This window comes from Amblyomma maculatum, chromosome 3 (genome assembly GCF_055883805.1).
Source record: "Amblyomma maculatum isolate TAMU_Amacu chromosome 3, ASM5588380v1, whole genome shotgun sequence".
NCBI lineage: Eukaryota > Metazoa > Arthropoda > Arachnida > Ixodida > Ixodidae > Amblyomma > Amblyomma maculatum.
In genome coordinates this window covers 208,725,869-208,736,703 of record NC_139346.1, presented here as the reverse complement: position 1 = coordinate 208,736,703, position 10,835 = coordinate 208,725,869, and the positions used below count along the sequence as shown (strand labels likewise).

At 43.4% G+C, this 10,835-nt stretch overlaps 2 protein-coding genes across 2 annotated transcripts; one reads left to right on the top strand and one right to left on the bottom strand.

Annotated features, from left to right (window-relative positions):
• The first annotated feature begins 2,287 nt into the window (after window positions 1-2,287).
• LOC146197566 (thioredoxin domain-containing protein 17-like) lies at window positions 2,288-7,356 on the top strand. The gene is made up of 4 exons (XM_084599474.1): window positions 2,288-2,539; window positions 3,150-3,228; window positions 4,526-4,607; window positions 7,220-7,356. The coding sequence occupies exons 1-4, from the start codon at window positions 2,398-2,400 to the stop codon at window positions 7,286-7,288; spliced, it is 372 nt and encodes a 123-aa protein (XP_084455600.1). The 5' UTR covers window positions 2,288-2,397; the 3' UTR covers window positions 7,289-7,356.
• Window positions 7,334-10,685, bottom strand: Psf2 (DNA replication complex GINS protein PSF2-like protein). The gene is made up of 2 exons (XM_084599473.1): window positions 10,040-10,685; window positions 7,334-7,472 (listed from the first exon to the last, which is right to left on the bottom strand). Exons 1-2 carry the CDS (start codon window positions 10,553-10,555, stop codon window positions 7,419-7,421), a joined length of 570 nt encoding a protein of 189 aa, XP_084455599.1. The 5' UTR covers window positions 10,556-10,685; the 3' UTR covers window positions 7,334-7,418.
• Between the last annotated feature and the right edge of the window lie 150 nt (window positions 10,686-10,835).

The following is a 10,835-nucleotide window of genomic DNA, read 5'->3' as shown; positions in this document are numbered from 1 at the left end:
TGCTTAGAATACAAGGGAGTGAGTTGCTAACAAACTGGCGGAATATGAATATTTCGAGATGTGGATAAACGAAGGACAAGTATACATGGAAATGCATGAACAGAATGCCAGGGAGAAGGAGAAAAGAGAGGCCGCGATAATGAAGCATATAGAGCATTATGAGGTACAACAGGTATGAAGAAAAACATTACAAGGGTTCAGCGCTGCTGAACCAAATATTGAGCGAAAGCATTAACTGCGGATGACCGAGCGTTCTTCTTCTTCACTTTTCTTCTTCCTCAGCCGCATATGAACGTGCCTTCGTGGCCTATAGGGGTAACGTGAATTCCAGGGTCCTAGCAGGCTGATTCTGACATAACCGTCCCTTGTGAAACGAGAGACACAAGTTGGCAGCTCCTGCCGACCGCTTTAGTTGGTAGCCCAGCTCTCACCCTAGTGTCACGTGGGGTGTGACGTCACAGCGTCACGTGGGTAAGACTTGGCTACCGGCCGCGCTACGCTGAAGGCTTGAAACCCAGAGTAGTATTGCTTTCGCAATAAAAAGTATTTAGAAAGCAATAGTGTTGCATAGGTTTTGCTTCGGTAAGTTCAGCCGGGGTCAGAAATAAATCAAAGGACCGTGGGAATATAAGCACTTCGCGTCCACGACGCAAAACTACTAACGAGAGAGTACAAGGAGATATGGGCAGGGCATCTTTCGAAGCATGAGCTCAAAATATTCTACGAAGAACGCATCAGAAAAATGGACGGTAATAGGTGGGCAGCTAAATCATTTAAACGCTCAAAGACGGCAAATGACCTCAGAGCTAACTAGTAATTATAGTCCTGTTTACACGGACCCGAATACGGGGGTCGTAGTTGACGGGTGGCGATTACGGCGGCGTCTCGCCTCGAGACGAACTAGCAGATGGCACAATATTCCGGTTTTCCTTTCCAGCTCATTCCTCGCGTTTCACATACTGTTCTCCACTCCCACTAGTCCCTGACTCGACTCGACAGCGTTTACATGATTCCTGAAGCGAGGTCGAGCGAGTCAACCCACCTCTTGCAGCGGAGCTGACTCGACTTGACCCCTCGACTACCTCACCCGACCCGACAGCGTTTATGTGAACCCAGTAACCGGTTTTCGACCCGATAACTCAACTCAATCTCCACTGTAAAAGCAATGTAAGCCGCTTATGTAGAAAAACGCGACAAAGAAAAAAAAAAACGACATTAAACGTCTGGTAAAAAGGAACACAGACAGAAAAAATTGTAATAATTTAAAGGAAAGGAAGCGAACTCAAAAAAAAAAAAAAAAAGAAAGAAGAGAAATAAGGAGGAGGCATTCGATAACAGCTAAAGAGGCAGCGGCTTTCTCTTTGAGGTTGGACCGGGGTGTTGGAATGCAAAAGCTATAAAAAGAAAAGTTTAACCAAGAAGACGAAGTTTAACTAAGACGAAGCCTGTTCCATATATGTGGTAGATGCTTAGAAACAATTGAACATCGTACTGGAATGTGGCAATATCCATTCAGGGGCCGTATTCCTAGTTTGCGTCGTTATCGAAAGTGTCGCTGTCTCCCTAACCTCGAGTCATCTGACTGGTGGAAACACCGGAACCGAAAGTGATGGCAATGAAACTGACATCCGGTTACGATGTTTCCACCAATCAGATGACTCGAGGTCAGGGAGATAGCGACACTTTAGATAACGACTCAAACTCGAAATACGGCCCCGGATGTCAGTCTGGGCAGTAACAAAATCCGAAGCCCTATAGAGTTTAGAAATACTAAAGGAAACGTAAATGACTCTGCAGTAGGAGTTAGCAAGAAGCTTTGGGAGGATCGATAACTAAAAAACAGGGCGGGAATATAAAGATCCTAAATCAGAATTAAAATGGCATTTATGAATATAGCGGCTATATTACTAAAGTTCATTAAAGTTAAAGGATGCTTACATAAATATAAAAAGCCGTGCTTAAATGTCAGGGTCCATCGAAAGTGATTACAGGTGGAGAGAGCAATCAAGAGAAAAAGAAGGGGTTGTTCTCCTTGACAGGCGACGATCACAGCTTCCCACTTTTTTTTAATAATCTCGCGCAAGCATCGAAAATTCGGCCAGTCAGCCGGAGCCGGTGAAATCGGTAACCAGTGAAACTAGTGAGGAAGAGCTAATCGCCAGAACCACAGTTCACTAAAGCTTCATTCAATTCACGCGGGCTTTTACCAGGTCACGTGGCTCTGCCCGTTCCATTCCATGATGGTAGATCTCGTCCTGTCTGCTTTATCAGCCGTTCCAAGTCAAATCAAGGCGGTCAAATCCGAAGTGTGGTGGGCGTCGTCTTCAACCGCGTGATTGCAGCCGCCCTTGTGTTTCGCTTCATTGTTCACTGTTTTCATTCTAACCGCAGGTAAACATGGTGAAAAAAATCGACACGAAGACCTTTGAGGAATTCCAGTCTACAATTAAATCATTGAAAGCCAAAGGTCTGGTCCTGTGTTTCTTCGCTGGGGCGGAAGATGCGAGCGGCGCAAGCTGGTGTCCCGACTGTGTTGCAGGTAAGGAGGTAAGGAATCACTAAGGCAGAATAATTATGCTGCGCTACGAGTCGATGTAGCGCAGCATAATTGCATGTGCAGTTTGCATGTTACTATGCTTAGCAGAAGCTACCTTTTTCTTTTTTGTAACGCATAGGCATAGACACTTGATATACATTTGCGGTCATGCCTCTAACCTTGTGCGGCAACGTTGATCGTTCGAAAGGACGATAGAACTAAGGTGAAAAGGCGAATGAAGAAAATGGGAAGCACTTATATACGTTTCTTCAAGCCCCCATTTTTACCCTTCCTCACTATAGTGGTTTTCCCGCTAACTTAAATTAGGGAGGGTGTTTAAATATCTATGCGGTGGAGTGGAGTAGACGAAAAGCGGTAGTTTTTGATATTCGCCAACTATAGCCCTTCTAAAAATCGGAGGACGTGTAGAGAAATGACGCGCTAGTTCTGAGCGTCTACTAACCGTTTGGGTGATAGGCGCTTTTCGGCTGCTTGTAATGTACCCCAAACAGCGCAAAGCAGCTTAGCTTGCCTCGCCACACCTTGGCAAATCAACCTAGTTAAAGAAATACACGTCCAATACGTACTCTCCATTTTGTTTCCTTGCCTACAGCAAAACCTGTGCTGGAAGCAGCACTGAAAAAAGCTCCGGAAGATACCACTCTAGTTTCATGCTACATAGAAAGGTCCATGTAAGTACCAAACTCCTGAACAATTGCGAAATGTTTATTGAAAAGCTGAGAGCTTGAACTGATAAGCTGAAGATGTGGCCCACTGCTCATTTGAGGGAAAGATGAAAAAAGAAGTGAAATGAGCACAGCAACAAATATAGAGCTTAGGTACTACAGTATAGGAGAGCATAGAATCCACACACACACAAAGTAATGTACTTCATTCAGAGCTTTTAGACTCGTTTTGTTATGTTATGTAGTTAAACACAATGGCCCGGCCACATCATAAATGTTTTTGTGCATTCAAGATGACTTTTTGGTAACCTATCCCAGGAATGCTGTCAGAATATTATTTTCAGTATTAACAAGCTCATAACTGTTTATCATAGCACAATATCAAATCTAGCTGTAAACAAGACTATAGACACACACTATGCCTTTGTGTGCAGTTCATCCACCTGATGACCCTGTTGTCTGACAAGCATGCTATCAGTAAAAACTTGTGCACAGTTGTCAATGTTGTGGTTCTTGTTGTTACTTGCAATATTATTCTGCTGAACAGTAACAGAGCAACGCTGTTTTGTATGTAATGTGTACACGTTGCTAACCCTCCTATGGTAGGATGCTTCTTCAAGGGACTCTTAAGATAGCTTTAACATGAGTTCAGAATCTCCAGTAAAGCCGACTCAATTTTGCACTGCTTCGACGCACTTCCTGGATAAAATCTTTCCATATCTCATTCTCTGGTTTGCAGCATCATCTGCAATGCTGTTATAAAAAAAAAAATAAACATAATATTTGCAAGTATGATTTGGTGTGCTTCTCGCTTCTCTTAGTTATGCCAACTCAGTGAACACCATACTTGTGTAAGCATTGCTAACTTACTATGAATAAGCGATTAATATGAGTACCAGCGGTGCCAACAAGAATCCTTTATATTTCTCTGTTTTATATAAAAAGTTTGAAAGCCTTGCTCAGCTCCTCTTGCCATGCACAGGCATAACTAATACCCACATTGGGACTGCAGAATATGCTAAGCTAGAACACCTAGGGAATAATTTAATTGCAGGTTAGTAGCTATATCGACTATATCTCACCCAGCTGTAAACTCTTTGTGCATATGAGCAGTTATTCGTGCCAGTTATTTCTAATCATTTCACAAAGTACATTTTGCAATGTTGCCTTTGTTCAGGAGCTTACATGAAGCTGTGCTGCTGATATTTATTGTCACAGACATGAATTCTGCATAGTGTAACTTGTATGCTATCAGTGTATTGCTTTGTTTCACTGAAAAATATTGGGTGCATTATCCTTGCAGCTGGAAAGATCAGGCAAACCCATTCAGAACGGATAAAACACTGAAATTGACATGTGTTCCAACACTGATACGCTGGGGCACAGTAAGTATGTTTAAAGGCTACTTATGAACAGAGATACTTCATTTGTGCACTTCTGCTTTGCATGTATAGAAGCATGCTCAACAAATAGTACCATACATTTAATGCATGTGATGGTTACATAACTATTATCCCAACAATGTTTACTGTCATGAACAATAGTCACCTGCAGCGCGATCCATGTTTCTTAACGGCTTACCAAGATACTTCGTTGGGCAAGTTGGTACACATTCAGTATTAATTTCAGCGCAAACACAAAGACAAAGGACAGGATAAAAGAAAGCCACATTACAAGCGCTTGTACTGTGGCTTTCTTTTATCTTGTCCTTTGTCTTCGTGTTCGCACTGTTTAAATTAATAATGAATTTCTGTAGTGGGTTTCATTTTTTTTTTTATCATTGGTAGCACATGTAAAATAATTTTCAGGGTAAATTGCAAAGTGGAACACTTGTATGACAATGAATGCCTATCCTCCTCCTTGGACCATTTCATAATGCATTAGCGAACAAGTCAGTGGATCAGTTTCAGTTACAGGGCCTGTGAAATGGTTTCTGTTGGGCACTTCTGAGACCCACGCAGCGGAGGAGTCGTTGTGGCTGTAGGAAAAAGGAAAAGAAAATGCACGGGCCTTGGCTCTGTAGCAGAGCCGCCTCCGCTGCCTCGTGCGGACAGAAGAGAGAAAGTAGAGAAGAAAGAAAAGGAGGGGGAGAAAGACGCACGCCGCAACAGCCATTGTCCGCCACCTGAGCGGTGGCGGGTGCAATGACGGCCTACAGCAGATAAAAGTTTAGTGGCAGGCTAGCCCCCGCCGCAATTCCTAAAGGAGCAAAGCTTTCTCATTAAAGCTTGGCAAAAAAAAAAAAAAAGTGCCTACCTGCTGTGTTTTGACTTTGCTCAACTACACACTAATGGTTAGCAGCACTTGCCAAGAGAATACAGTATTTATGCTATTGTAGGTCTACCTGTTTTTTAAGTATGAAAATTATTAGTTGGGGGAGGTGGGGTTTACTTGCAACTGAATGCAGATCATAGCTCCGCCAATAAGGACGAGATAAACAAGATATCAGGGACACTAAGGTGTAGCTACAATTTTATGTTTGCCCTATGGTCTTTTTCCTACAGCATGAAATGCTAGACATAAAATTGTGTAAATATGGCAATCTATCACCTCGCAATGCAAGAATCTGCTCTAGTCAGCAAGCTCAGGCACTGAACCTAGCAATCGGCACAGCTGCTATCTACACCACAAAGTGAGAATTGTGGCAGTGTCATATTAGGGCAGAGATGGCCTTTATACTATGCAATGGCAAAGACTTTACAGCAGCCCTTTGCTCTATGCAGACCACAAAAGCAGTAATTAACCTGGACTTGGACCTGTCAATACAGCATGGTCCTGGAAAGGTGGTTCAGAAAGTGGTTGCCAAATGCATGCATTATGTAGGGGAAATGCCACGGAGCATGTATACCATACAAGTCCACAGAAGCAAGCAGATAATTTACACAACATGCTTAAAAATTTCCACTTCAGCTTTAGCGCTGTGTGGCGACCCACGATGCCAGAGTTCTTGCACATTATGTACATCGTCTAGTGCAAGTGAGGTCAGCCGCAAAGTGCCACGATTGGTTTGCCAGTGCCAGAGTGAAGAAGGTAGGGTGCCCGCCTGGCCTGGAAGGAGTGTGCAGTGCATCTCACATTTCACTCTCTCCTCTGCTGTCTAGTTGTGGTGGTAGCAGGTGAGGGGAAAAAAAGAAAAAAAAAAGAGTAAACAGCTGAGCAGAGTTGGGTGGTGACACTTTCGTGGGCAGAGCATGGTACTGGTCCGTAATGCTTGTTTTTCTCACTCAGGCCAGCATACGAATTGAGGGCAAACACGGAGGCCATTTTTAATTGCCAACATCTCTGGTGCTACTTAAGCTAGATTAATTTTTTTTTTTTTGAAGTATGATAGGAAATTCAACATGAGTATCACTGGCTTTTTACCCTTTATATGGCCCCTTTAAGATGACAAGAAAATAGACATTATTGGAAAGAACTGTAGTATTGCCTGTGTTTGAAAATCTAAGAATTATTGGTCATCACCCAACTAGATATCCTGTGGCCAAGGGAGGCTGAATGTGCATGAAGCTATCATTCTAATTCATTAAATATGGCAGCAGTCAAGATTCTAGATTAGAGGGCACAATTAGGCTTTACTTGAATGTCTACAATACCTGCTTTGCAGACTTAAGGCATTAGACTGTGATGGTTGAAAGCATTCTGGGATCTTGTTGGCATTATTTCTAGCTGTTCAAGGAACATAGAGGACATCTGTGCGAGATCATTCAGATGTTAGCAATGGTGCATTGCTGTGAACTCCAACATTTACTGTAGTGCATTATTACTTTCAAATTGGCAGCAAATGCTCCAATTTATGCATCACTGAAATATTGATATCAGGATTTTACAAATGTTTATGTAGGAGTAAGCTGCAAGTGATTAGCACTTCGGTGATACACTTTTGGGCAACATATTGCCATAGGCGTGAAATGTCAAACAGGCAACAAATTTTTTTTTTTGTACATTCAAGAAGCATTCCAAAATACCCCCCCCCCCCCTTTTTTTTTTTTTTTTCCAGGAGAAGAGGCTGGATGATGCACAATGCCAGAAGAAGGACATGGTCGAAATGCTCCTTGAGGAAGACTAACTTGGCAACTTCCACTTAAGAATGACGCTGACACAACAAATCTTGGCATAAAATGTTTTTCAGAGACACTTGGTTTGTCCAAAGATTGCATTTTGCAATGTCCACACACTATTTACAAACAGCTCACAGCCTAGAATGTCTGGCTTTGCGATCTTTGTGATGACGACGACCCAGCATTCGACCCCTGCAAAGGACATCAATATAATACCAGGTTACACAGTGTTTTCAGCCATGGCATTTCTCTAGTAACCTGCACATTTAGGCACAACTAAAAAGTGAAGCTTTGAAGTTGGTAAAATTATGCACTTCGAGTTGCAAAAAAGAAAAAAAAATTGTGGGTGCTGCTGAGAGCACCTTACTTTTAAAAGTAAGGCATCTTGCAAGAAAAAAGCACTTGCCAAGCGTTCCAAGTTGCTAAAATACAATATTCAGGGATTGCAGGAACATACTAGCTTTCTTTCTAATCAAGATTATCATGGGCCAGCCTTTTAGACCAAAGTGCTAATAGTGGGCTAGATTAAAATGCTCAAGCACAGTCGCTACTAGTCATGCATAACTTGAAGTTTTAAACAAAGTAACAATTATGGGGGTAAATGAAAAAAGTGCTGTAAAACTCTGCTGGTCATGCATCGCCGGAAGTTACAGGCTCCATGCACATCTAAATCCAGAACAATGTGCCACCACCAATGGCCACTTCTGCATCCAAAGTGGTATGGTGTTGCACAGAAATAAATCCAGAACCTTTTACAAGCATATTTATGATTCCACAGGGCACCTACGCTGTTGTCCCTTCATGAAGAAAAGCCAAATGCAACCTGGAAGAGGTAGTAAACGTATGAAACTAGACAGCCTGGAATGTTCTACATGAAAAGCAGTACTCGGGCGGCATGAAGCGCAGTGAACAAATCGAACTACTCAATGTGCTCGATAGCTGTCAGGAGTAAGTTCTTGTTAGATTCTTCTTGAGCAATTTTCATTACACATGCATTTCTTCCTGTCCCAAAACAATGTGCTCGATAGCTGTCAGGAGTAAGTTCTTGTTAGATTCTTCTTGAGCAATTTTCATTACACATGCATTTCTTCCTGTCCCAAAACAATGTAAAAGGCTGCCTCTCTGCTACGTGTGCTGTTTGGAGTGAAACAAGCCAGTATAGTACCCTGCTTTTTCCCTTTGCCGGAGGTAATTTCTCATCTGCCTACTGTTCCAGGTGGCACTGCTGCTTGACTCTTATCTCGGCTGGATTCAAAAAAGCCTGAATGCCTTTAGCCAAGTTTTCGCCTTGTAAGAAACTTGTCAAGCCACTACTGACCGACCGGCCGAAACCACGTAGCAGTCTGAAACATGGGGGCTTGCGCACACGATGGTGGAAGTAGTGAGGTTATCGCCTGCGCCGTCGTCTGCCAACGGTGTGCATTTTTTTTTAGATCGCTTCTGATGCCTTTCAAAAGCCGTTTTTCACACAGGGCATTCTAGGTTGTCCAGCTGCAAGGATTGTGCTACTGAGCCAGTGCAGTGCAGTACACATAACAGTATGTTAACCCAGGAGAAGCTTATGTGATTCAGAGGATCATCAGCTTTACGGAGTGCCTGTTAGGGGTATGTCTGGCTTCACATTAGGTACACACTTATAGTGCCATTTTAAAAAATAGAGCTTCGAAATTTCGTTCTATGCTTTGCTGCATAGTTCTTCAAAGCACATGCCAACTGTGAACAACAAGTGGCTGATTACATAGGTACATGACGAAACAAGGAACATTTTTCAAAATTTTGCATGCGCATCTCTATGGATCATGCTCCCATAGGTTGCTGGATGATGGGTGACTCCCAAGTGCATGTATTGCAATTATTTAAATATATATCGCGTTTTGTTTCACACTTTTGTAGTCTGTTCTAGGCTGTACTCTGCTCTTCACGAAGAGACGATATTGTAGGTGCACTGTGAAGTAATAAATATGCTTAAGTCTTTCCTGTACATGCTCTTACGGGGCATCATGCCTGACAGGATACAGAAACGACCACAAGTGGCACTGAACGGTGGCGCATCCGATGACGTGCATGGAGCTTATACGGGCTGAAGTTATAGAATATATAACACCTTTAACCGTAGAAAATATACAAACTGCCTTCAACTATCTTCACCTGGAATTCAAAAAGATTGGCGACTGGGTGAGTTGGTAATAATTAATTATAAACCAGTCAAAAGGCTAGACACAGAGAATAGAAGCGAACAAAACGAGGCTGGTCTTGTTTGCAAGTTTCCAGTCTCGTCTTGTTCCCTTCTCTCCTGGGCACAACTATCCATAACAACCATAGTGCTTTTTGGTGGTGATATTCCCTAATCAAAAAGCGCAGAATGCGCGCACTAGCAAACAGTGCTGCTCATGACTTCCATACCTCATTCTGCCATTGCAGCGGGAGTTTATATACCGAGGTGACCGCAGTGGCACAACAGAATAAAGCCGTTAAGGGATTAATTTGACCTACGCACACTGAAACGTTGAGCAACCTGCGGTCACCCAGCTCCATTTCGTTTAACAATGTTTTAAAGGCACACATGACCGCTATTGAACTGCTTCGAAGCACTGCGTCGTGTGCCCGCATATTTAGGTCTGCTTGTAAGAGCAAGCACACGTCTAGAGGCGCATATAAACAACGAGTGCAAACTGCCGCACAGAACACGCATATTTAAAAACGACACTCGATGGCTGCGCGCAAATGAAGCAGTGCGAATAGGGCCTCAGTAAATTTACCTGCCGCAGCCTATTGAGGTGATTGAGAGCGCCGCAGAGGAGTCGGCGGACGGTGATGACCTCCATCATAGTAAGGTGGTCGACCCTCGCATGAACCTCGTCACTCTTGACGAATGCATCCACTGAGCTACGTAGCTTGGCCTGTCGGATGTCCCAAATATCTTTGACCAGTGTCCGTACCTCGCTGGCGTTGGGAATGTCGGCGGCACCGACGTCGAAGAGCATTTGCGTCACTTCAAGGTAATGTTCGCACGGCATTTTGGTGAAGACAGGTGAATCGATCTCCTCTTGCTTTTTCTCCAGAAGATACTCTTTGCAGAGCCAAGCCGGGGGCAAAATGTGGCACCGTTGTCTCTGTTTCAGGTTCAGAGCCATCCAAAGCGGAACGCTCACCGCTTTGCCTGGCTCGAATGGACCGACGTCGCCAGTAATGAGGTAAAGCTTACCCTCCTTGAACCTTGGAATAATTTCCACGAGCGTCTTCTCCGCGATGAACTCGGCGTCAGCGCACTCCATGACTGTTAGGGGATTCAAGTGCACTAGATTACAGGGTTTTCGAGCGCCGAGTTTCTACAGGTAGCCGCCGAAATTTAGCGCGCGAAAACGAGATACCAATGCCCATTGCCCAGTCACGTTTTGATGATTCAGTCAAGACGCACGTTACATTGTTTCGTTTATACGTGTCTCGCATATTCGGAATAATAATAGGTGAGCTAATAGCAACGCTATATTTTAAAATAAAAACATTATTTTTATTGTGCTTGTTTCGTGAGTTTTTATTGGCCGAAGTTTGCTA

What these genes read in the sequence shown, in the direction of transcription:
- LOC146197566 (XM_084599474.1), top strand. Translation starts at nt 2,398, where the DNA reads ATGGTGAAAAAAATCGACACGAAGACCTTTGAGGAATTCCAGTCTACA. An exon ending in TGCTACATAGAAAGGTCCAT is followed by an intron (nt 3,229 to 4,525) that starts GTAAGTACCAAA and finishes TTATCCTTGCAG; the next exon opens with CTGGAAAGATCAGGCAAACC. An exon ending in CACTGATACGCTGGGGCACA is followed by an intron (nt 4,608 to 7,219) that starts GTAAGTATGTTT and finishes TTTTTTTTCCAG; the next exon opens with GAGAAGAGGCTGGATGATGC.
- Psf2 (XM_084599473.1), bottom strand. Translation starts at nt 10,555, where the DNA reads ATGGAGTGCGCTGACGCCGAGTTCATCGCGGAGAAGACGCTCGTGGAA. An exon ending in ACCTCAATAGGCTGCGGCAG is followed by an intron (nt 7,473 to 10,039) that starts GTAAATTTACTG and finishes TGTCCTTTGCAG; the next exon opens with GGGTCGAATGCTGGGTCGTC.